Source organism: Carcharodon carcharias, chromosome 7 (genome assembly GCF_017639515.1).
Source record: "Carcharodon carcharias isolate sCarCar2 chromosome 7, sCarCar2.pri, whole genome shotgun sequence".
Lineage (NCBI taxonomy): Eukaryota > Metazoa > Chordata > Chondrichthyes > Lamniformes > Lamnidae > Carcharodon > Carcharodon carcharias.
Window position 1 is genome coordinate 166,456,237 of NC_054473.1, and position 25,867 is coordinate 166,482,103.

Below are 25,867 nucleotides of genomic sequence, written 5' to 3' on the forward strand. Positions count from 1 at the left end.
GACCAGACAAGGACAGCAGGTTTCTTTCTCTAGAAGAACATTAATGAATCAGTTTGATGGCACAATACTCCAGTTTAATGACTGGTAAAGTGGAGATAGTGGAGTATGGATATGTTATCTAGGAGAGTAGCCAGGCTGGCCACTCCAGGGAACCCTGTCCTTTGGACGGCATTATAAGATGTCCGGAAGGAGGTGGAGGTGGAGAGGACACAAGGACATAATTGAATCTTACTGCCTCCACAGTACCAACCCTATGGTGTGTTAGCTTCAGGTCTCCTTGGAGAAGTTGACACAGCTCTGGCTGACTTCCGACCCAGGACCTCTGTAACTAGTTTTTGGTGGCCATTGCCAGGTACCGTAAAAACCTACAACAGAAAAGAAAGCCATTAGGCCCATCACGTGTCTTTAAAATACAGTTCCTGTGTTCCATACAGTCAGTGGCCCGAATTTTACTCTCAGCTGCCACAGACCTTTTGAGGGCTTGTCAGTGGAGATTTCCTCTAATCTCAATTTCAATTTCACTTTATTATCCATACGGAAATTCATTTCAGGTAACATTGCTCATTTATTAAAAAAATTACACCTAAATGAATAACAAATTAAAAGAAATAAAATGACCCTATCTCAGAGATGCAACTTTACCTGACTATGTGATAAAAACTATTCCAATGCATTAAAATAATCAGTTAGTGAGACCCGCCCTGAGTGCATACCCCTCAACCATACATCAAAACTCCTGTTAAAAAATTCTTATAGGGGAGAATTTTCCTTTCTCTGGGGGGGCGAGGGGGGGTTGGGCGGGGGCGGGTGTAGACCCGATCGGCCCCCCCAGATGGGGTCCGTGCTGCCATTTTACGTGGGTGGGCCAATTAAGGCCCGCCCAGCGTGACGTGCACCCGGAAGCGCTGAGCACCCGCTGTGGGGGTGGGGGCTTCCCCGAGTCACATGCGCACGAAAGAGTGCAGAAATCTCCGAGGCACAGAGGTGCCTCAGGGAGATAAGTTTTAAGTCTGAAAAATTTTAATGAAAAAATTTTAAGACATGTTCCCTCATGTGACAGTGTCACATGAGCTGGACATTTCAATGAGCTTTAATGAAAAACTTTATTTAATCTATAAACCCTTCATGAAACCTCATCCCACCCATGGATGAGGTTCCATGAAAAATGTGAAAGCTGCCTGGGTTCTTCGCCTGCCCGCCAACCTTAAGGTTGGACGGGCAGCTTTCTCAATAGATTTAGTTAGTTAATTAATGGTCTTAACAGGCCTTTGACAGTTCGGTGGGCATGCAGCTGAACTGAAAATCTAAATGACGCCTGGTGACGTCGGGACGCATGTCTAACATCACCCCACGTCATTTTACATCTTGGTGAGCTGGCCTCACCCCCACTCGCCAAGCCGAAAATTCTCCCCGTAGAGAAGGGCACAAATGAGTTCAAGAACGATTTGACAGATTGTAGCCTTTTCCCTACAACCAGCAGTAATACTGAAAGAAGGGATGATTCTAATTGTTCACAATCAACCAACTTTCAAGGGCAGTGCTCTCTACAAGTGATCTGGCCATGTGTGAGCCAATCATTTTGAAGAATCCTCACTGAGCCATGCGGAACCCAAACAAGGAAGTATAAAGTAGGAAATCTAAATTAGATTTAAATAAGGTGCAGAAAGCAAAATAAAGATGGGAAAATACAGATGGGATTAAGGGGGAGAGATATAAGAGGTAGAAGAAGTAAAAGTATATTATTGAATTTGCAAAAAAAAAATCTGCAACATTAATTTTCATCTGGGGAACAAAAAACTTAACAAAAAAAAAAAATTCAGGCCCAGAGATGTTGTTCAGTAATAATTATCACTTACCACACTGTTAAAAATTCATTTACTGCTGAATGCACCAACCTTAACTTTTTCAGCCATTTTTGATGTGGCACTAGCGGATAATTACAGCAGGTTCATGATGTTGCAATCATTTCGATGCCAGGTCTATTGGCAAAGACTGCAACAGTGCACCCTGTGGACAAGCAGGGTACATCAACTCCTGGATTTAATTTCACATGTGCACACTCCAGATGTTGCTGCCAGAAGTCCTCCATTATAATGGTGAGCACTGAAGACCTCACCATTATTCTTATAGTAAGTTCTGGGAAAGTGTATCCTTGCGCGAGTATTGGCGTTTCTGATAGAACTGCAGATATTGTATATCCAGACCAGAACAATCTTAACTTAAAATACAAAATTGTTTTGTACGTTGCTGGTATTATAATAAGAAGCCACTGATGCTTTAACTTGTTAACTGCACCCTCCTCTGCTTCCTCTGCTTTAGTATCAGGCTACAAGCTAAATTAACCTGTGTGAAGAAATAGCAGGCTGAATTTTGTGCTCCCCTGCTGGCAGGTTCAAAGGCAAAAGGGCATTTTAAACTCAATGGGCGGCCTCCTTGCCAGCTACTGCCCCTGCCTCCAGCACAATCCAGCAGTGGAGGGGCCTCGGGTGGCCACTTAAGGACCTCACCCTGCCACCGTCAACCAGCGGCAGTGGGGGAGAGGCCCATGCCAAGCTGTCAGCCCGGCATGTTGGGCAGAGAGGGTGGGTGTCCTTTCTTGACAGACTCCCTGGGCCCATTGGAGAGTACCCTAAGATTTTACTTCCACTGAGTTGCCCTCGCCCCCTCCTCCACCCAAGCTCCCCCCCACAACCCCTTGCCCTCCTGGCTGGGGCCTGCCAGGTTGGCACCAGGCAAGACTCTCAAATACTGCCCCAAATCCTAATCCAGTGCTGCCCACCTCTGTTCCAAACTGCAGGAGAGCTGTCAGCCTCTGATTGGTGGGACTTCCTGATCCAGAAGGGCAGAAATCTTGACCACAAAATTGCTGCAGGGCAGCCAGTATTCCCCATTCCCCTCAACAGGTTCTCCCCGCCCCCCGACTTTTTTTTTAGGTGGGGGGAGGGGGCAGGAATCCGGTGCCTCGTGTAATTCAACCCACCATGTTTTGGTTGCAGTGGTAACTTTCACCATTAGGTGTTGCTGAGTGATTCTGTTGTAACCACTGCAACTAGACAGAAAACATCTTGGAGCTGAAGATGAGCATATAATGAACCTTGCTCACCTTTGCTGAGACAAAAATTAAAGGAAAGAAGAAAGTTTGCATTTATTTTTATGGTGACTTTCAGGTGTTCAGCAAAGAAGTACTCTCCATCTCTAGTTATTGTTGTGAAAAAAAATCAAAGCAGATAACCTAACCACACCACAGCAAGCTGGCATTGGTTGAAAATAAACATAGGCCAGGACAGCTTGAGAACACTCTCGCTTTTCTTTGAATAACCCTGTGGGACCTTTAACATGCACATGAAAGGACAGAGCCTTAGCTAATCATCATATACAAAAGGCAGGCCCTTCAACACTGCAACATTGATATGTTACGAACCCCTCGACTTCATTCGCCAGATTGTACTTAATTTCCATCATTGTTAGCTGTTAGCAACGTTAGTTGGATGCTAGTGTTCTGGTGAAATGCCGACAGCCTTTTTGACACCAACATGGTAAAAATTGATTAACGCATACAGTGCTATAAGAACCAGGTTTGGGGAGGACTTTGAAACCTTCAGTGTTCAATTCAGCAAAACTTCAATCCTCTTGCCATCATTTAGTCATCTGGGTGATTGAACTCACTGTCAGCAGGAGATAGAAATCAGGCCCTTTTGAGACTGAAGATTACAGCTGTTAGGAAAAGATCATTACTGGCAGAGATCCCGTTGACAGGTTTAAATTTGAAATCTGGACAGAATAATTGATGCATCACCAAAGTTCAAAGCGCCAAATCCTCATTACAACAAATGATTTGAATAGCTCCTTTTTGCAACAAGTAGGTCTAAATCAGCCATGATGTGAACCCATGGTAATCCCAGGTATGATTGAGATCATTTATCTGTGCAGTGTTGATCCCAGTTACAAAAGAGCTTCAGGTTTTGCTTTGTTTAATTCAGGCATATTGGAGCTTAGGTTTCCCAATCAAAGCCAACTTTATTTGGCAGTAATGTTCATGAGAAGCAGAAGTGACTTGTGTTGAATATACGTATCTAGGCTACAAGCATAAGTGTAATGTGCAAACAAAATGTCATCAAAATGAGGTGTCAGTTATTAGAACAAATTTATTTTATTCCTATTGTGAGCATTGATTTAATATGGAGCTCAAATTCTCCTAATCTGTAATTTATAATACATAAATGGAGTAAGATGACACAATGATATGCACACTTGCTTAAGGCCTCACTGGATAAATCCTTTGATCTGCGCAAGGCAGAAATTAATCTAATTCACCTTGAAGTCTCTAGTACTCTATCTGGCTTTTTCCTGCAGTTGAAAGGAAAGACTTAAATGTGGGAGGCATGATTGGGATATTTGCAGATGACACAAAAATTGGCCATGTAGTTGATAGTGAAGAGGATAGCTGTCGACTCCAGAATTATATCAGTGGTTTGGTTGAGTGGGCGGAGAATTGGCAAATGCAATTCAATCTGGAAAAGTGTGAGGTAATGTATTTGGGGAGGGCAAGCAAAGCAAGAGAATACTCAATAGACAGCAAGTTAATGAGAGGGGTTGAGGAAGTGAGACACCTAGGAGTGCATGTCCATAGGTCCTTGAAGGTGGCAGGACAGGTGGACAAGGTGGTCAAGAAAGCATATGGAATGTTATCCTTAATAAAAACAAAAAAACTGCGGATGCTGGAAATCCAAAACAAAAACAGAATTAGCTGGAAAAACTCAGCAGGTCTGGCAGCATCGGCGGAGAAGAAAAGAGTTGACGTTTCAAGTCCTCATGACCCTTCGACAGAACTTGAGTTCGAGTCCAGGAAAGAGCTGAAATATAAGCTGGTTTAAGGTGTGTGTGTGGGGGGCGGAGAGATAGAGAGACAGAGAGGTGGAGGGGGTTGGTGTGGTTGTAGGGACAAACAAGCAGTGATAGAAGCAGATCATCAAAAGATGTCAACGACAATAGTACAATAGAACACATAGGTGTTAAAGTTAAAGTTGGTGATATTATCTAAACGAATGTGCTAATTAAGAATGGATGGTAGGGCACTCAAGGTATAGCTCTAGTGAGTTTTTTTTTTAATAATGGAAATAGGTGGGAAAAGGAAAATCTTTATAATTTATTGGAAAAAAAAAGAAGGGGGAAACAGAAAGGGGGTGGGGATGGGGGAGGGAGCTCACGACCTAAAGTTGTTGAATTCAATATTCAGTCCGGAAGGCTGTAAAGTCCTTAGTCGGAAGATGAGGTGTTGTTCCTCCAGTTTGCGTTGGGCTTCACTGGAACAATGCAGCAAGCCAAGGACAGAAATGTGGGCAAGAGAGCAGGGTGGAGTGTTAAAATGGCAAGCGACAGGGAGGTTTGGGTCATTCTTGCGGACAGACCGCAGGTGTTCTGCAAAGCGGTCGCCCAGCTTACGTTTGGTCTCTCCAATGTAGAGGAGACCACATTGGGAGCAACGAATGCAGTAGACTAAGTTGGGGGAAATGCAAGTGAAATGCTGCTTCACTTGAAAGGAGTGTTTGGGTCCTTGGACGGTGAGGAGAGAGGAAGTGAAGGGGCAGGTGTTGCCTCTTTTGCGTGGGCATGGGGTTGTGCCATAGGAGGGGGTTGAGGAGTAGGGGGTGATGGAGGAGTGGACCAGGGTGTCCCGGAGTCCGGGACACCCTGGTCCACTCCTCCATCACCCCCTACTCCTCAACCCCCTCCTATGGCACAACCCCATGCCCACGCAAAAGATGCAACACCTGCCCCTTCACTTCCTCTCTCCTCACCGTCCAAGGACCCAAACACTCCTTTCAAGTGAAGCAGCATTTCACTTGCATTTCCCCCAACTTAGTCTACTGCATTCGTTGCTCCCAATGTGGTCTCCTCTACATTGGAGAGACCAAACGTAAGCTGGGCGACCGCTTTGCAGAACACCTGCGGTCTGTCCGCAAGAATGACCCAAACCTCCCTGTCGCTTGCCATTTTAACACTCCACCCTGCTCTCTTGCCCACATGTCTGTCCTTGGCTTGCTGCATTGTTCCAGTGAAGCCCAACGCAAACTGGAGGAACAACACCTCATCTTCCGACTAGGGACTTTACAGCCTTCCGGACTGAATATTGAATTCAACAACTTTAGGTCGTGAGCTCCCTCCCCCATCCCCACCCCCTTTCTGTTTCCCCCTTCTTTTTTTTTCCAATAAATTATAAAGATTTTCCTTTTCCCACCTATTTCCATTATTAAAAAAAAACTCACTAGAGCTATACCTTGAGTGCCCTACCATCCATTCTTAATTAGCACATTCGTTTAGATAATATCACCAACTTTAACTTTAACACCTATGTGTTCTATTATACTATTGTCGTTGACATCTTTTGATGATCTGCTTCTATCACTGCTTGTTTGTCCCTACAACCACACCAACCCCCTCCACCTCTCTGTCTCTCTATCTCTCCGCCCCCCACACACACACACCTTAAACCAGCTTATATTTCAGCTCTTTCCTGGACTCGAACTCAAGTTCTGTCGAAGGGTCATGAGGACTCGAAACGTCAACTCTTTTCTCCTCCGCCGATGCTGCCAGACCTGCTGAGTTTTTCCAGGTAATTCTGTTTTTGTTTTGGAATGTTTTCCTTTATTGGGAGAGGTATTGAATACAAAGGCAGGGATGAGATTTTGGAACTGTATAAAACACTGGTTAGGCCACAGCTGGAATTTTGTGTACAGTTCTGGTCATCACATTACAGGAAGGACATAATTGTTCTGGGGAGAGTGCAGAGCAGATTTACAAGAATCGTACTAGGGCTTAAAAATTGCAGCTATGAGGAGAGATTGGATAGGCTAGGGTTGTTTTCCTTAAAACAGAGGGGGCTAAGGGGTGACCTAATTGAGGTGTACAAAATTATGAGGGGCCTAGAAAGCATAGACAGTAAAGACTTGTTTCCCCTAACAGAGGGGTCAATTACCAGGGGGCATAGATTTAAGGTGATTGGTAAAAGGATTAGAGGGGACATGAAGAAAACCTTTTTCACCTAGAGGGTGGCGGGCATCTGGAATTCACTGCCTAAATTGGTGGTTGAGGTTGAAATGCTCAACTCATTTAAAAGGTGCCTGGATCTGCATCTGAAGTGCTGTAACCTGCAAGGCTACGGACCAGGTGCTTAAAAGTGGGATTAAAATGAGCGGCTAGTTTATTTTTGCTCTTGTCAGCTGTGCAGACACAATGGGCTGAATGGCCTCTTTCTGCACTGTAATTGTTCTATGGTTCTATGCCATAGGCTGTGCATTCATCCTTATCACATGTATTTGTGTTCTATGATTGGCAGAACCTAGGAGGTACATTTCTCTAAAGCAGGATTGGGTGAATTCTTATCTATTTTTCCCCATTTTTCAATGGCTGATGGTGTACTCTTATGTATTTAACCATATTGAAGCTTACTCATTAACAGACGATGACAGTTTTTTCTGTTCACTGAAGATGGAATTTTAATTTGAGCCTTTTGGTCACTGACTCCAGCCATAGGCTGTCCACAGACATAAGACATAATGATAATCCTCACATCCTCAGTGTACTATTGCCTAGCTGATTTCTTTGACATGGCAGTAGGATGCTTGCTAGTTCAGGTTAGAGTTACCATTTTACTGATGAGTATCTCAGTTATGTTAAAAAAATATTTTTTCGGTTAGTGTTAGAAGGCATGTAAAAATTTCACTACTTGTTTTGTCCGTAATATCCTGTGAGTTATAGTGAATATACGGTCACACAAATCAAGAGTTAAAGGAATTCCTGTTTAGCAACAATAAAAAATCATTTTAAAATTGATGATTACCAAATGGGTTTCATCCAACTGTGTTCACTCCAGGATTTTTAGCTTAGGAAAAATAGACAAAGAGCAGTTTACTTCAACAAGAGGCCGAAAGGCGGTGTAGATGCTTTTGTCCCTATCTCTTCTATGAATTTTCTGTGGCTTTTAGCACAAGAACTAATTCTAATCATTTTAAAATAATTAGTATAGGATTTGTTGATTCAGAGATCAAATTCTAAAAACCATTAAGAGAAAGTAAATCTGTTTCATTGAATAAATTGTTCTGATACTTAATAGTTATCTTGGACAATCCTCTGGCACACTGATTTGATTAATAGCCTCCAGTGACTGCAATCTGTAAGAAATTCAGAACCATTAGAGATATAATCATTAAATATTAACAAACTAAGGAGGGTTTTGGCTTAATTTTACTGCAAATATTTTTATAATGAATGCAGCTGATTTCCCATGACTTATGTGGTACATTGTTTTATGCTAATTGAAACAAATACTGGTTAATATATTTTGAATTCCACTGGGACAGACATTTGTTTAAGGGATTTGAACAGCAGTAAATTTTGAATGGCATTTTGCCTATATTGTCAAATGAAGTTAGTGACAATGGTGCCCTTTCTGCCAAGAATTTTCATTAAAACCAGCATGCGTATGGGCCTATACTCTTAGCCCAGATATGCTATACAATGTGGTTGGTTGGCTTTGACTGTTAAAGAAGCATGATTCTTTTTTCTTTATGTTTGATATAAACCCTTTCTATGGACTAGTCTTGTGGAAGCAATTGTGTGCTGTAAAAATAGCTGTTCCAGTTTTGCCACTCTTCTGCTGAAGGGCTGACATTCTGGGATATAGTTCCTGGTTGCCTGGCACCCTCTAGTGCATTTCACAAGTGGCTGTCCTTCATGTGCAAGTCTGCACAATGATTGTCAGTCGTCTATTTAATTGTGGAAATGTTGCAACCAAGCTCAAACCTGTTCTCATTCATTGTAACATATGTGCACACTGGGATCAGTGGGTAGAAATAAGAAACAGAAACCCTGGCAGAATTTTCTCCTCCCTCTCCATGTGGCATTGAATCCAATTACAGCATCCTCATTTTTGACCTGATTGAGATAACTATATAAATTGGGACTGGGACTTGGAACACAGTTGTATGGTTTCGTGCTACACAGTCAATGCCATTGTCAATGATGAAGAAAAAGATCCTTTTTTTTAAACTGAAAGAGCCATTGACATTCATGTTTTTCATCTGCAAAATCCATTTTTCATTAACTCTTTAACATAAGATTTTCAAAAACATATATAGGCTACTACATGATCTGACTTGGACCTCTGTTTGTATTCCGATTCTAATTGGTGGCCCTGACCATTTTAAGGGACAATCAGGTCAATAAAGCCAAATTTTAAAAGAACCACCAAGTTCCTTTTTTTGCCTTAACTGTTTTCATGAAGCTAACATTTTTTCATGATATTATTGTGGTTTATTGTAAATTGGGTTTATGGGTGTATGTAGATAGTTGTCCCTGTGTGATATAATTGAATTAGAGTCAGATAGGCTGCAAGCTTGAAATTATCAAAAGAAGTTAAAAGGCATTTGAAATGCTAATGAGTGAACATGGATGAGGGCTTAGCATGTATGGTGTGATGGAAATTTTCATTTTTAGATAAGTGAAGGAATTGTTTAGGTTTCAAAGGGATGATAGGATGTTTACAGCTAACAAGACAAGCAAGGCCAAGCAGTATGTTTATTTTTCACAAAGGTACTGACCATATTGACAACACGAAAGATATTATGGGAAAAGTAACTTTCCAAAGACATATAGAACAATGGAATCTTTCAGTTTAAAGAGAGAAACCTATATAAAGAAGGTTATATTAGGAGGCCATGTAAGATCTATAAGGGCTGTGGAAAACAGCCTTGGGGAAGCCTCCAGCCACTTTTGCAGAAGTCTGCCGTGTCCAGTAACCAAGGGTGAAGGAAAGCATTTGGAATTCCACTATCAAGTGGGTGCTGTGGTAAACTTGCTGGCTTGCCTCTTTAAATTTAAAATCTATTTTTTGGACAGTTGCCTTAAAGAGGGTCTGTGGTTGGGGGTCAGGTTAATTAGGGATTTGGGGATTTGTTATTTTAAGTAACTGTAATCTTATGTATGTGTTTGGAATTTTTTTTTGCTAATAAGTGTTTTAATTTAGTTTTTAAAAGTTCTAAAGGTGTTAGTGGACTCATGAATTCAGTGCACAAATCTTCTTGTAATGAATACAAATTGCAAAACTGTTGTGATAATGCAGCCAAGTTTCCCTTGTGGATTTGGTCCACCTGGCACACATCACCTGCCATGTCATAACACTGTATAAGGCCAATAATTCAAGCAGGGACTTGATATTAAATCAATTAAGAAAGCAAAATACCACGTTGCTGAAACTCTGGGAGAGAATCAGAAAATGCTAGAAATATGAGGGGCCATTGACCTGAAACTTAAACTCTCTTTCCATCCTTGCAGATGCTGACAGGCCTGCTAAGTATTTCCAGAAGTTTTTATTTTTCTTTATTGATCATTTATGTTTTACTGGTTTGGCACCTTAAATCTTGTGAGCATTTTTGCAGTGCTCCGATCCGTGGGCTGTAGTATAACTCTGCCAAAGTGGTCTTGTAGTGGTGTTTGGTGGATCTGAGACACTGTTTGGTAAAGATGGTTTGGTGACAGTGGACACTAATGAATCAAACAATGTTGTATTCTTCTTTCCTCAGGATTTTGGCAAGTGTCCTAGATTGAGACTTTTCACTCAGGAGTATATTCTTGCTTTGAATGAACTGAATGCTGGAATGGAGGTGGTGAAAAAGTTCATTCACAGGTATCCACAATTTTACATTCTTCCTGACTAACGTTGAAATTACATTATAACCCATATATTTAGAAGAATATGGGTTCATAATGAAGGTTACATCTAATTTAATTCAAATTTTAAAAAAAATTCTGTCCAAATTAATGTGAGCATTGAGTACCCAGCTGCATTAATTATTCATTCTTTTTATATGAAATTTTCAATTGAATGATTCTAGAAAAATAAAATTGCACATTTTAGTTACATTTTTAATTTATAGTGTATAAATTGCATTTAGCTAAATATGGTTTCACTTACTTTTTGTTACAGTATGCATGGTCCAACTGGCCAGTGTCCCCATCCAAGGGTCCTACCAAACCTTGTAGCTGTCTGCTTAGCTGCCATTTATTCTTGTTATGAAGAGTTTATTAACAGGTTTGTACAGAAGTCTGAAGTTTATTTAAGTCTTAAATACAAAATTGGATTGATTGAATAATGAGGCAGTGTCTCATTCGATTGACTAGGCTGCAACAAAGCTTCTGGTCTTCCCTCCTTCCATGTAGTAGTATGCTAGACATGAATCCTCCTCAAATTTGAATGACATATTCAAGATAAAATGAATCCATGGCCCCACTTCCCTAAACAAGAAACTATTTGCCAGCTGTACTTTGATGAAATCCATGCTTCTGTAAAGCAGTACATATGCCCTTCAAACCTCAAAGCTATGGAACAAAATATGCATTTGCATCAGATTTTGGAAATCCAAAGCCTGTATCTGCTGGTGAGGATGACTGATCCACAGAGAAATGTAATCCTCTCAAGTTAAGGAGGAATCTACAACTCGATCATTCCACCAGCCAGAGAATCAGTGCAAGGTCCAAGCAGCCTTGCAGCGAAGAGTATAGAAAAAGCGATGAAAATTAGGACACCTGTAGCATCAATGCAAATGGCATGGCTAAAAATCCGTTCTGAGACAAGATCATTCCTAACCAAATGGTTTGAACAGTCTCATTGTTCTGTAAGTTTGCATTTACTGTCCAACAACACTGGCACTGAAAGCGTACTAGTTACTGAGCAAAGTAGAACAGATCAGCAGGGACTGACTAATCTGTCACTAATAATAAAAAAACAGAGTAAAGAGGACCAAATTTGGATTGAAAACATAATCTTGTCATGCTTTGTATAAATAAATGTACAGATATTTCTGGCTGTGATTACTTGTCCAGCATTTTGTGATGAAGATGGAAGCAAATAGCTAATTATATATTTAACAGTCCATACAATTATCTGTGTTCTTCTGTAGTCGTGACAATTCCCCCAGCCTGAAGGAAATACGTAATGGTTGTCAACAACAGTGTGATAGGAAGCCGAATCTGCCTCTTCGGCTGCTACATAGCAGCCCTGACCTTGTGTCACAGGAGGTCACTACTGACGCTAGGATGAAATCCATCATTGTGAACTCAACCGAGATCCACGTGGAATTGGAAAGAAGCAATATGGTTAATCAGAAACTGAAAGGGAGCACCAGCAGTAGTAGTAACAGCAGTAGCAGCAGCAGCAGCAACAGCAGCAGCAGCAGCAGCAGCAACAGTGACAGCGAGCCCAGCCTGATTGACTGTTTGCTGGTCAGCCCCACCTGTAGCACCATGGTCATTGAACTGAGCTCACAAGCTGAGCGGGTCCTCGGCTGCTATGTGGAAATCCTCAAAATGCTGTAAGTAGATTCACTTTGAAAGCATGTCCGGATTATACAAAGTTATGTGTTCTGATTTACACTAATTCAAAGATGAACATTAACTGAGAGGATTTGAGATAAAGCATGATAAAAATGGAATGAAAGCTCAGTCATTGCTCATGTTGTACTGCCCTGAGATTCCTGTTGCTTTAGCAGGGTACATAAGGATAAGTTGGCACACACGCTGCATTGCAATGTAATGAGATGGAAGGGGTCCTCCCCACCTCATTCCTTTTCCAGGTATGCCCATTAGATGTCCCATCAAAGAGTGCCTGATGAACTTTGAAGGAATGACCTACCCCTGGGCTCCAAATGATTGAAAGCCCATAACACCATTTGGGTGGGCCAAAGATATAGAGATAATATTTAATTGGTCACCTCTGTGGAAAATTTCTGCACTCCGTAGGCTTCTGGCAGCTGCTGTCATAACAGCACAAAAGGAGGCCATTCAGCCCATTGAGTCCATGCATCTCTGTAGAGCAACCCAGTCAGTCCCATTCCTTCAATGTTCCTGTAGGCCTGAAAGTGTATTCCCTCAAGTACCCATCCAATTTCCTTATGAAATTGTTGATCATCACTGCTTCTACCAACCTCATAGGCAGCCAGCTCCCAGTCATTACCACTCGCTGCTTAAAAAGATTCTTCCTCATATCCAACCTGCATCTCTTGCCCAAAACTTTTTATCTGTGTTCCCTAGTTCTTGTACCATCAGCTAACAGAGATAACTTTTCTTCATGTACCTTGTCCAAACCTGCCAATCTGGTACACCTATTAAATCTCCTCATACTCTCCTTTGCTCCATGGAGAACAACCCCAGCTTCTCCAACCTAGCCTTCTCGCTAAATTACTTCATCCCTGGAACCCTTCTAGTAAATCGCCTCTACACTCTCTCAAGGGCTCTCACAGTCTTCCTAAAGTGTGGTGACCAGAACTGGAGGCAATCGTTGTCACCTAATCAAATGTTTATAAAGGCTCAGCATAACTTTGCTGCTTTTGTACTCAATACCGCTAAGAAGCCCAAGATCCCATATACTTTGCTAATTACCTCAATACGCCCTGCCACCATCATGGGTCCTTGCACTCGAGCCCCCCCAAGGCCTCTGTGTGTCCCTGTACATGAGGCCTACAAGGCCTACCCGGTCCCTGCTCATGAGCTCCACCACCCCCACCCCCTCAGGCCCCAGTCCCTGCACACTCACCCTCCCACCTGGTTTCCCTCCTGTCCCCCCCCGCCCCCCACCCCACCACCATTCCCTGCACACTCTTTAGAACTGTGCCATTAAGCCAGTGGCGTCCCTCCCTATCCCATCTATCAAAATGCATCACCTCAACTTCTGTGCCACTTGTCTGCCTATTCTGCTAGCCTACATCCTTGTATAGTCAATCACTATTTGCCTTACACTTTCAGGTTTGTTATCATTGGCAAGTTTCTTAATTTCTTCCTAAGGCAGAGTTCGCAATATAATTGGGACATTTTCTCTTTTGAAGGCATTATTGCAAGTTGTGGAATTTGTTACTTGAAAATTTGTAATGATTTACTTTGTATTCAGTGGTTGGGGATTGACAGTATCTACCTGGCACTTGGGCTGGGGTTTTCTGATCGTGCCAGTGGCAGGCATCGTCGCAGGCCTGATACGAAAATTTGGAGAGCGGCTAAAAGTCTGTTGACTTTTGACTGCTCTCCAAATTTTTGTGTCCCGTCCGTGACTATGCTTACCGTTGGTGGGATCAGAAAATCCTGCCCTAGGAGAATAAAAGGGACTACATGCAACTAAGGGAATTTTAGGTAAAGCATTTGAATTCAAGCACACAAGTCGTCCTTTGGCAACATTAAAATATTAAGGATGGAGAGTTTCATTTTGGCTCATCATGAAGCCCACCTTTTAATGGGTGTTAGGATGGGGGTGGTGGGGGATAGGAGGGGAAGACTATGATAAAAACGTTGCTTGTGCCCTCTATATGCAGTGAATAAGGCAGCATAAACAATCCTGTGGGATAATAGTTTACCCCTTTACAAACCATTTATTGATTTTAGAGACCATAATTACATCAGTCTTTTGTTCTCTCGTCTGACTTCGTTTTTGCATTTAACAAAACAGCTTTAGTGATTAGAACAACTCACTTATAGAAATACAATCTGTCCCCCCCCAACAGAGCACCTGCCTTATGATCCGTTTGGAGAAGTGCCTTTGTGCATTGTGGCCATAGGCTTGTCACAGTCATGTGACCTCCGATGTCATCCTTGGTGTATAAAGGCTTGAGAGTAGAAGCCATTTGATCCACCAATTGAAACATGATGTCAGGAGTCTTTAGCTGAAACTAAGTAGATTTTGATAGCTGTAAGAGAGGCAGTGGCTTTATTGTTTTGGTGTTCTGATCTCCATCGCCAGGAATAGTTTTAGAGCTGAGAGCCCTGCAGCTGCACTCTTAACTTGCACAAGACCTGAGGCCCAAGCCGTACATATGACCACAAGAACGAAAAGTGCATTCAGTTATCCCCTTTTGTGGATGCTAAAAATGTCAGGCATACAGAGGACATACGTAGAGGAAAATCTATTGTATTTTTAAAGTGTTGTCTTTAAGGTCACCACTTGCCTTTTATATATATATTCCTAAAATGTTTTTGATTGGCTTCTATTTAGTGCGTTTGTAAGAAGCAAGAGATGCTTCTTCCAACATAATTGGCTGTAACTTCCGTGAATGCCAATTACCTGGGAAGTTTAAACTTGCTTTGGGCAATTGCCCTGCACTGGGATCCATCCGAGAATGTGATTTAGATCGCAAACTTTAGATGGTTCTGACAGCCTTACAGCAATGGTAACCCAGAAAAAGTTAGAAGAATTGAATTAAAACCACTTCTAGCGTCTGGGTAACTATTGCACTGACCTCCCACTGACCCCATGGGGCTCCTCCCACACTCCAGCCCCCACAACCCAACACTGAACCCCCATGGGACCTCCCCATCCCCCCCCTTCCCCCACCACCCCTCTTCCGCACCCTCCAACTTGACTCTTTCCCCCTCCCACCCCCAGGCCCAACCTGACTCAAATCCCGCACCCAACCCCCTCCAGGCCCAACCCAAGCACCCAGGCCCAACCCGAGCCCCCCATCCCCCCACAGGCCTGACCCTACCCCAGCAACCCCAAACAAATCCTACTCACTTACCTTGTGGACTTGCCTTCTCCTTGGCTTATCAAAGTGGCTGAACCTTTAAACTTACCTGCTTTATGTCAGCCAGTGCCATAAAAAAGGGGTCAGGGCTTTCTTGCCTATAACTGAGCCACTGACTGTAGGCCCCGGAACCCGCTGCACTATGCAGGTCTCACCCAGTTCGAGTTGGATGGTCAGGCAAGATAAGAGTGGCTGGATTGCTGAGTAATTAAGAGCAGAGTGGCAATCTGACTCGAGTGCCACTCCACCGGAAGCTATGAGCTAATATTTGTGTCCAAATTTGGATTCAGAAGAACTTCAATAATATTAGAAAGTTAAAGATGGCATAGAAATTGACAGTAGTTAGGGGAGTAGAGGAGGGTGTTTAATTGCATGTTTGAATCAATGGAATTCTTTTTAACTTAAGCAACCTACATAAGTCAAGATGCTGACAGTGTTAATTCTTAGAGGACCTCACAATTTGATTTAAAAAAAAAACCTGAACAGGTCTCTTTGATTTTGCTGAACAAGTTTCACCTGTTAATGTACAATGTGTTAATGGAAAAATCTGCAAACATTATTCATGTGCTCAGTTAGAACGCCTTTGTGTAGCTGAGGCATTAACAATCAAGCAACGTGTTTATCAAGGGCTGTGGTACACCAGTGTTTTGTTCACAGGCAAGATGGTAGGGTGTATTTCAAAATTACGACTGTGTAACAGTGAGGCCAAATCACAAAAACAAATTTCTTTCTCTCGGGAATAATTGGCTCAGTTCCAAATGTTTAAACTCTTGCACAGTTCTACCAGACCCCTGCAGTTTAAATACAGTTAATTTTGGGAATTGATTAATGTCTAAACTTACACTTCACCCAAGCTTTTTGTGCAATATTTCCTTATATTTGACACTTTTAAAGATGTTAATGTGGGCAAGAAATTGGGCTCAGTGGTGCCCATTTCTAAGGCACTGAGTGTACTTCGGGTTCCAAAGTGGCATCCTCTTCTACCTCCTTCTCCTCCTGATCCTCCTCTTCCCTTTTCTAGTAGCTTGTCCTGCTCTGCGTGGCCTCTGCTCACCCAACCCTGCTCGATTGCAAGAGGAATGCTACCCGTGCATCCATGACTGGCAGCAACTGGTTTGTGCAGAAGGTTTGAAGTCAGCACACACCACTCACTTTTGAAAATTGAAACAAGTATAGAAAGCATCAAAAACATGCAGAATTGTAGCAACAGCCAGAAGTAATCAACCAGCAACTAATCTGTAAGTTGTTGATGATTCCCTTAAATAGTGCAGGTGTGGCGTCCTTCATGCTACCTAACATGTGTTTGCAAGGTTAAGAGAGAGCGTAGCCTGAAGCATGGGGCTTCAAAACAGCACCAGTGGTGTCAAATCAGTGTTGTATACTGAGTGATGTCATGATCTGCTTGCTCCACGTGATTCCAGTGGACCTTAAGTGAACATGTACTAACCCCTTTACCATGAGGCATCAGAAATGTAATTGCATGCCACTGATGTCATTTTCGAATCCTAAGGGCCCTAATGCTCCTACACTGTGCAACCCCTGTGGCTGCAGCATGGCTGGTAGAAGGCTACTGATTCCCAGTGGAGGAAAGTGCAGATGGCCTAGGAGGATGGCCCAAGCAGCTCTGGGACTAGAAATTCCAGCTTCAGACTGCACCATCTCAGCATGACAGACAACAGTAAGGGCATTGGTGGAGTGGTGGTGGTGGAATCTGACATCCTAAGAGAGGACAGCAGGATCGTGCTCCATGGTGCCATTGCCATCCTCTAGGATGCCACCTCAACAATCCTAGTATTCTGTTGGAGGACAGATTGCTGAACTTGCAAGCTCCTTTGAACACTGGTATCTGTAGCAGTCTAAGCTTCCACTGCAGCACTTTGGACTTTTGGTGAAAGCTGCTTGTGCTACAATAGCAGCTGAGACATTGATCATCAGATGCTACATTATGGTTGGGTCCACAATTGTGTTGACAGAATTGTCCACCACTTCCATGCTGGAAAGGATGAGCTCCAAGCTCAGAGCAATGCCTTGTGCCAAGTTTGTGTCAGATTCCTTTACACTCTTTGGCATTTAAAGCAGGCTTTCTGGGAGGCTTCCCATTACGCCAGATATTTTACTGTGTACATTCATCAGCCTTCTTGTACAGTCTGCCCCATCGAAGTTCACATTTGAATCCTCTGCAGCAGAACTCAGGAGTGGCCTTGCCCTCAGGTGAGCTGGCACCTGTGTTACCCTTGCCCTCTGCCCTGGCTGCAACTTACTTGTGTCCAAATGTCTGACTACCTGCAGATCCACCTCCAGGCTTTCCTCTAAGCTACACGCATTGCCAATACCTGAGCTGATGGCTGTGATTGCAAAATCAAGTGACAGTGTTGTGTCTTCAGCATCACTCTCATCTTGGTGTTCCTCCATTGCCTGGTCAGGTTGCATTCCTGGGTACCTGAAAGGAAAGAAGACACAGGTAAGTTTGGGGTGAGGGGTGAGGGGAAAGAAAGAAGTGCATGCTTACACCACCTGCAGCTTCTCAGTTGGAAGAGACTGTTGAATGTGTAGGAAGTGGTATCTGAGAAGAAGGATTAGGTATGAGGATGCAGCCACCTTTGATGGGTTCCGCCCTGACCCTGGCCACCGCCTCCTCATTGGCCATTCCAATATTGGCCAGCACCATGTCCTCCCATGTGAATTAAAGCATGTGCCTCTGCCCTCTAATTCATTCCTGCTGCCTTCTGTATAGCAGCAAGAGAGAGAGGGAGACAAGTGTGTCAGTGAGTGAAGTTATGTGCAACATATTTGGGGGGTACGGCTGTCATGGTTGAGTAGCTGGCAGTCTGCAAGCTGTGTAATGTGGGTGTGAGCCTTGCAGCAGTGCTAAGTCTGTGTGGGTGAGGTGAATCTAATTAGGTATGAGTCGAGATTTATAGGGATGTTGGTGGATGAGAAGTGGAGGTGTGGTGCATTGAGCAGTGTCTGAAGTTAGTGGGAAATGGCATTTGAAGATACATTCACTGACCTTGACTATTAAACTTCTTGCAACTTTGCATCCAACCCAGTCCTTTGGATTAAACTTCTGACATTAACCTCTTTGGCTGGTTATTCCCATTGCTTTCTCATTGTTTGTGTGGAAAGTGGATACAGGATTCTCTCCTCCTTTCCACCTCCTCCACCAAGTGCAGCATTTGAAAACCTTGGTGCACACTGCCTGCTGTGCTTGGACCATTTTTGATTGTTATATAGCCCTATTCCGAATGATTTTAACACCTCCAACTTCCAAAATGTGCACTCTCCCTTTAAGAGTTGCAGGCTAGCTCTAATAGTGTTAGTGAGTAATGATATTGGGCTCCCTGCTGATGTGTGCAGCCAATGAACACTGAGTGCTGGCTGCATGCAGAAATTATGATAATGAGCAGACAACCTAAAGATGAAAAAAAACAAAAAACTGCAGATGCTGGAAATCCAAAACAAAAACAGAAATACCTGGAAAAACTCAGCAGGTCTGGCAGCATCAGCGGAGAAGGACAAAGTTGACGTTTCGAGTCCTCATGACCCTTCAACAATGAGTTCTGTTGAAGGATCATGAGGACTCGAAACATCAACTTTGTTCTTCTCCGCCAATGCTGCCAGACCTGCTGAGTTTTTCCAGGTATCTCTGTTTGTGTTAATCTAAAAATGAAGATTGAACGATCAGGGAATAGTTCTGTATCATGATCCCCATCGCCCATTTTCAGGCTATCCAATTTAGCATCCTGTCTTCACTGGAAATTGAGAAAAGAATGTGAACTTGCATTCAGGATTTTTGAATGTTCGCTTTTATTTCCTGAATGCACAGAGCGCAGCTGATTGATTTGTAGTGGGCTAACACACAAAATGTAATGTGCCAGGAATCTCCATCTTAGTCTGTATTTTCTTAAAACAAATGCAATAGATGAAGTAAGAAAATTGTGACATTATTTTGAGTTTGTGATCATTGAACAGTACTTAATCAGATTCTGATAACTTGATGTACAGCATGATTAAACATACATCCGTCTTTCTTAAAACTTTCTAAGACTCAACAATGGCATTAGGGAGCCTAACTCATCCTTTAGAAAGCCTACAGGGTGAAGTAGATTACCTGCATATGTTGTCAGTTAATATTTTTAGGCAGCCTATCCCATCTTGTAAACTAATACTAACACCACCACCTTTGATGACCTTTGATGTCCTAGTTATCATTAAACACCCCATTGCTCTCTCTCACCTTAGCCCTTCTCTCTGGCACTGTACTCATCTCCACTTCGTAAGTCCAAGGGACACAGTCTTGAACCAATTTGCAGACAACTGGTTCAGCCACTCACCACCAGATCTGCCTAGACCACATAAAGCACCATCAAATCCTGCTTTTGCCTGGTAAAACTGCCCACTCTTCCAGGATCAACGAGGAAAGCAAAGATAACCCCTGGAGAGTTCCAAAGATTCACAACCCTTGAGTGAACATATTTTTGCTCATCTCTTTCCAAAAAAGGGCAACCCCTTATCCTGAGACCATGACTTCCTTTTCCAGCCAGGGAAAATGGCCTCTCAGCACTTACTCTGAAAGTCCTTTAAAAATTTTCTAAGTCTCAGTGAGATCACTTCTTATTTTTCCAAATCCCAGAGAATTTGGCCCCATTCTACTCAATCTTTCCTCATGAAATAACCTTCTTGTTCCAGAAATCAATCTTGTGAACCATTGTTGCACTGCCCCTAAGGCAAATGTATTCTTCCTTTGATAAGGAGACTAAAACTGTGTCCAGTATTTAAAATATGATCTCCGCAAAGCCCTACCTAATTGCAGCAAGATTTTCTTGTATGACTGCAAAACATAACGTTTCGAAATATTTTGTCATCAATTTATCGAGGAAGGAGCATTTCAAGTTTTGAAAATAGAAGATGATAACCCTGTAGTTTTCTGTCTGGGATTTTTATGTTGCATTGCTTTTTCAGTCGAATTAGCTGCACGATTCATTCAGGGTACAACCAAAATGAAGTGTCCAGGTCAATTCAGATAGTGATATCAGAAATCAGAATTGTGAGCTGTTACATCCTCTCTAAAAAGAATTATCATGGAAATGAAATACAGAGTTGCAGAGTTTTTGTGTCTAAACTTATGGTCTTAATGATAACTAATGGTGACTTGGCAGACCAACATTGCCACAGGCAGTGGTTGCATATCTGTTGTATTGTGCCTTGTAAACTCATTGTCCTTCACTTTTGAGATTTTTCTTACACAATAATGGAAGCTTTTCCAGAAAAGACAATGGATTAGATAGTGAGTGTTTAGTCCAGAAGATTTCAAATAGGACATCTTGTTTTGACGTTTGGGGACATACCAAAATAACATTTCTTAGACAATTGAATTACACATTTGATGAACAGCACCACTGCAGCTTAAGCTGGGCAATTTTAGAAGAAATTTTGATCTTAACTTGAATTTCAAGCTGTAGTAAAGTCCCTACATGAAGCAAACATGAATTTAAATTAAGCTTATTCTTGTCAGACTTATTGTTGATTAGTGTGCCCTATATGTATGTAATAACATCTCTGACCAAGTTCCTGGTGTGAAAGTTTGAAACGACTATAACTTGCCAGCAGAATGAGTTTCTTTGTTATCATGCCATCTCATGTAAGTGAAAGTACCCATAAGTTGCTGTCACTAATTATATATCCATTGGTGGCGCAATTAACTAGGAGCAGTTGACCCTTTGACTCTTAATTATTTTAAATCAGTTCTAGAACACTGGCAGTATGAGTTATCACCAGTGCAGCTCCCACAACACTCAAGAAGCTTGACACTGTCCAGGACAAAGCAGCCTGCTTGATTGGCACCACATCCACAAACATTCACTCCTTCCACCACCGGCGCACATTAGCAGCAGTGTGTACCATCTACAAGATGCACTGCAGGAATTCACCAAGGCTCCTTAGGCAGCACCATCCAAACCCATAACCACTACCATCTAGAAGGACAAGGGCAGCAGATAGATGAGAACAGCACCACCTGGAAGTTCCCCTTCAAGTCACTCATCATCCTGACTTGGAACTATGTCGCCGTGCCTTCACTGTTGCTGGGTCAAAATCCTGGAACTCCCTTCCTTCCTAACTGTACTGTAGGTGCATCTACACCACATGGACTATAGTGGTTCAAGAAGGCAGCTCACCGCCACCTTCTCAAGGGCAACCAGGGATGGGCAATAAATGCTGGCCCAGCCAGCAAAGCCCATGTCCCATGAATGAATAAAAAAAAGATAATTTACATGAACGTAAAAACGGTTTTATATTTCACTTCTGTAAATTGCTGGCTTTGGATGGTGAAATATTTACTCTGAGCAAATAAATTGTTTTACATAAAAAAAATTCTGGGACATCCATAACCAGAACCAATGATCAGGATGCTCCTAGTCTACCCCGATACTTAAGGGAATGTAGGGATATGGAGATAAGATGGTAAAGTGGAATTGAAGTTGAAAATCAACCATGATTTTATTGAATGGCAGAGCAGGGTTGAAGGGGCATGTGACCAACTCCTGCTCCTGTTTCTTATGTCCTTATAGTTTTTGGAATCTTGTTTGTTTCTTACACACAGAATAGAATAGTTCATTGTACAAGCAATTCTTTGTTAGAAAAATTCTGGTTATCAGCTGCAATGAAATATGCAGCATAGTTTCATATATTTAGCTTTGCTTTTAGAAAATTGTGTCTTGATTATAAACGGAAGTGTAATTAGTGCCTGAGCTGATATATCTGTTTGTCTTGTCCCACAGGTCAGATTATGATGACTGGAGACCTGCTCTTGCTAGTCTGCTTCAACCTATTCCCTTTCCCAAAGAGTAAGTATAGCAACATAGAGAACCTATATAATGCCTGTATAACATATTCACTTTTCTGTAAAAATCACTGTTTTACCTTACATTTGTCAAAGTAAGGTCCAGATTTATATAATTAATTGAATTTAAATTCCTTGGCTGCTGTGGTGGGATCTGAAGTCATATGTCTGGAGCATTAGTCCAGACCTTTGTATTACTGGTCCAGCAATGACCACTATGCTACCAAAAGCCTGATTTTGGAAATTCTATAGATATAGATGACAGACATGAAGGAAGCCGAATAAGTTACAGGCATCTGCTAAATACTACTAGGTCGGAAGGAGGCTTTGAACCAAAACTGTTGATCGATACATACAGGAACAGATACAATTCTCACAGGTGACTTCAATTTACCAGAAATAGATTGAGAAATCTTAGACACAATATTAGATTATTAATTGGAACAGGTAGCCAAAGAATCCACTCAGGCAGTGGAATTATTAGACCTGATATTAAGGAACAACTAAGAGATTGTCTAGGAAGAAGAATCCCACTGGAAGCCCATCAAATGTCCCTAAAGGCCCAAACTAGGGTAATGAGGCTAATGGAGATCCTATCACACCAGAACTCTGCCCAAAGAAGAAAATCCAAGCATTGGAGCAATATGGTGTAAATAATATCTATCCAGTGAATACTGTGGACATCTTTTTTGTCTTACACTATATTGTATTTACAGTCACCTCCACAGCCCCCTTCTGCATGAGGAAATTCTCAGTGCTGAGAACACTGGTCAGTGGGTTACCTGTCATAGGAACACTTGGATGATTTAGCTTGAATTAATTTTTGCTAACTCTCTCCAAGTCAGTTATGTGTGGTTGATTAAAGGGATTGTCATAAGAAGAAATGTTGAGCAGGTTGGACCTGTGGCCATTGGAGTTTAGAAGAATGAGAGTTGATCTTATTGAAATATATAAGATTTTAATGAGGGGGTAGATGCTGAGAGGATGCTTCCCTTTGTGGGGAATATAGGATTTTTGGGTACAAGGTCTGAATGAAAAGTCTCCCATTTAAGTTATAGATGAGGAGGAATTCCTTCTCTCAGAGCTTTGTTAAGTTTTAGAATCCTCTACCCTGAGAGTAGTGGAGGCTGGGTCATTGAACATATCCAAGGCTGAGTTAGACAGATTTTTGATCTACAAGGGAGTCAAGCGTTAAGGGGGCAGGCAGGAAAGTGGATTAGTCATGACCTTATTGAATGGTGGAGAAGGCGTGTGTAAGTGGACTACATCTCCTATTTCTTATGTTCTTATGAGGTGACATCTGCTGGGCTCTCTAATGTCCCACTTGCAAATTGAACTGTCAGTAACTTCAACATAAGGATTGATAGCCCAAATACTCTGTAAAATGAAAGATAAAATATCAATTACATTTTTAGCTCCAATTATATTGCCATTTACCAGTTCAGAAACACATAAAAATAATATGGGTTTTTGGGGGTAAAGCATTTCCTCACTTTTTGGCTACTTTTAGTTGGAATTGCATAACTCACTAAAGCTACTATGAATTGACTACAGGAATTGAGCATAGTATTGAGTAGGGCAACAGTGGTCAACTGTCCAAAATTATAAGGTGTTTCTGTAGCTTAAAGTGAATAACTTTTGTGATTTGCTTTCACTGTAAGCAATGCAATGTATTAAGTTTCTGTAGGCAAACTGTATCGTTTAGCTCGAGGATGAGTATGAAATGTAGCCTCTACATCCTCCTTGGGACTCTGAGTTATGAGTATGGCGATTTCGAAACTACAACCCAAGGGGCCAGAATTAGAAGCTTTAATCGAGCTCTCTTCTGACTCAGTATGCATCTACGTCATGTCATAGGTGTCATCTAGTTAGCACAGCCAACTTCAACTGAAACTCATAAATAAGGCAAGGAAAACAAATGGCTGACATATTGCTATTTTATTTTGCTGTTTTCTAGTGACCCACAAATAGGATCCTAGAGTTCACAAAGACTAAATTGCTAAATCTAACATGGCCCAATGAATGATCTTTAACAGGTTCTCTAATGTATTTTCCTAACCACACATGCCCTTAAGTAATTTTCCATAAACTGCTTGCCTGTACACCTGGAGGCTTTAGCATTGAAAAAAGAAAAAAAAAATTTATCAACAGCTATTTCTCATTTCTGTTTTTTAATGTATCTAACACATCATGGCTGGAATTTATGATGTCTTTGTGAAAACATTCTAAAATGTAATAAACCATGTATAATTAAGCAATAAATGTTACCCTGCTGTACTACTGATGGATATATAAAATGGCTGTGCATTTGCTCAACAGGGCACTCGCGCATGTGAAGTTCACAAAGTAAGTTACATACTTTATATGTTTTTAATTTATAAAGACAAGATTTTCATGAATACAGATAGTGTTTTGAAAAAATAACAGTTCAATTTAATATCTTTGTTAATATCCCAGGCACATAACACTAAATATAATGAAATACATGTGCGAAAATATTCTGAATTGTGCGACATTTCTTTATGTTCTGCATTCCATATATGCAGGCATAAACATAAATCGCTGGCTTTTCCCACCCCACCTCACCACCCTCCAACCCCCATCAGTTACATCACTGAAGGAGTTCCTCAAGGTAGTGTCCTTGGCCCAACTGTCTTCAGCTTCATCAATGATCTTCCTTCATCATAAGGTTAGAATTAGGGATGTTCGCTGATGATTGCACAATATTCAGCACCATTCGCAACTCCTTGGACACTGAAGCAGTCCAAATCCAAATGCAGACCTGGACAATATCCAGGCTTAGGCTGACAAGTGGCAAGTAACATTTGCGCCACACAAGTGCCAGGCAAAGACCATCTCCAACAGGAGAGAATCTAACAATCGTCTCTTGATATTCAGTGGTATTACCATTGCTGAATCCCCCATTATCAACATCCTGGGGGTTACCATTGACCAGAAACTGACTGGACCAGCCATAAAAACACTGTGGCTATAACAGCAGCTCAAAGGCTAGGAATCCTGCAGCAAGTAACTCACCTCCTGACTCCCCAAAGCCTGTCCATCATTTACAAGGCACAAGTCAGGAGTGTGATGGAATACTCCCCACTTGCCTGGATGAATGCAGCTCCAACAACACTCGAGAAGCTTAACACCATCCAGGACAAAGCACCCCATCCACAAATACTCACTCCTTCCACCTCCGACACACAGTGGCAGCAGTGTGTACCATCTACAAGATGCGCTGCAGGAACTCACTAAGGCTCCTTAGACAGCACCTTCTGAACCCACGACTGCTATCTAGATGGACAAGGGCAGCAGACACATGGGGACACTACCATCACCTGGAAGTTCCCCTCCAAGCCACTCACCGACCTAACTTTGAAATATATCATCGTTCCTTTTCAGTCACTTGGTCAAAACCCTGGAATTCCCATTGCTAAGAGCGCTGTGGGTGTACCTACACCAC

At 42.1% G+C, this 25,867-nt stretch overlaps 1 protein-coding gene across 2 annotated transcripts in view; it reads left to right on the forward strand.

Annotated features, from left to right (window-relative positions):
* LOC121279799 (c-Maf inducing protein) overlaps positions 1–25,867 on the forward strand; it is a 228,919-nt gene that overhangs the window by 170,329 nt on the left and 32,723 nt on the right. For both annotated transcript variants that reach the window (XM_041191162.1, XM_041191163.1), the window contains exons 8-12: positions 10,581–10,684; positions 10,985–11,089; positions 11,958–12,368; positions 22,340–22,405; positions 24,721–24,747. In XM_041191162.1, coding sequence (XP_041047096.1) covers positions 10,581–10,684; positions 10,985–11,089; positions 11,958–12,368; positions 22,340–22,405; positions 24,721–24,747 — 713 coding nt within the window. The remainder of the gene's footprint in view (positions 1–10,580; positions 10,685–10,984; positions 11,090–11,957; positions 12,369–22,339; positions 22,406–24,720; positions 24,748–25,867) is intronic.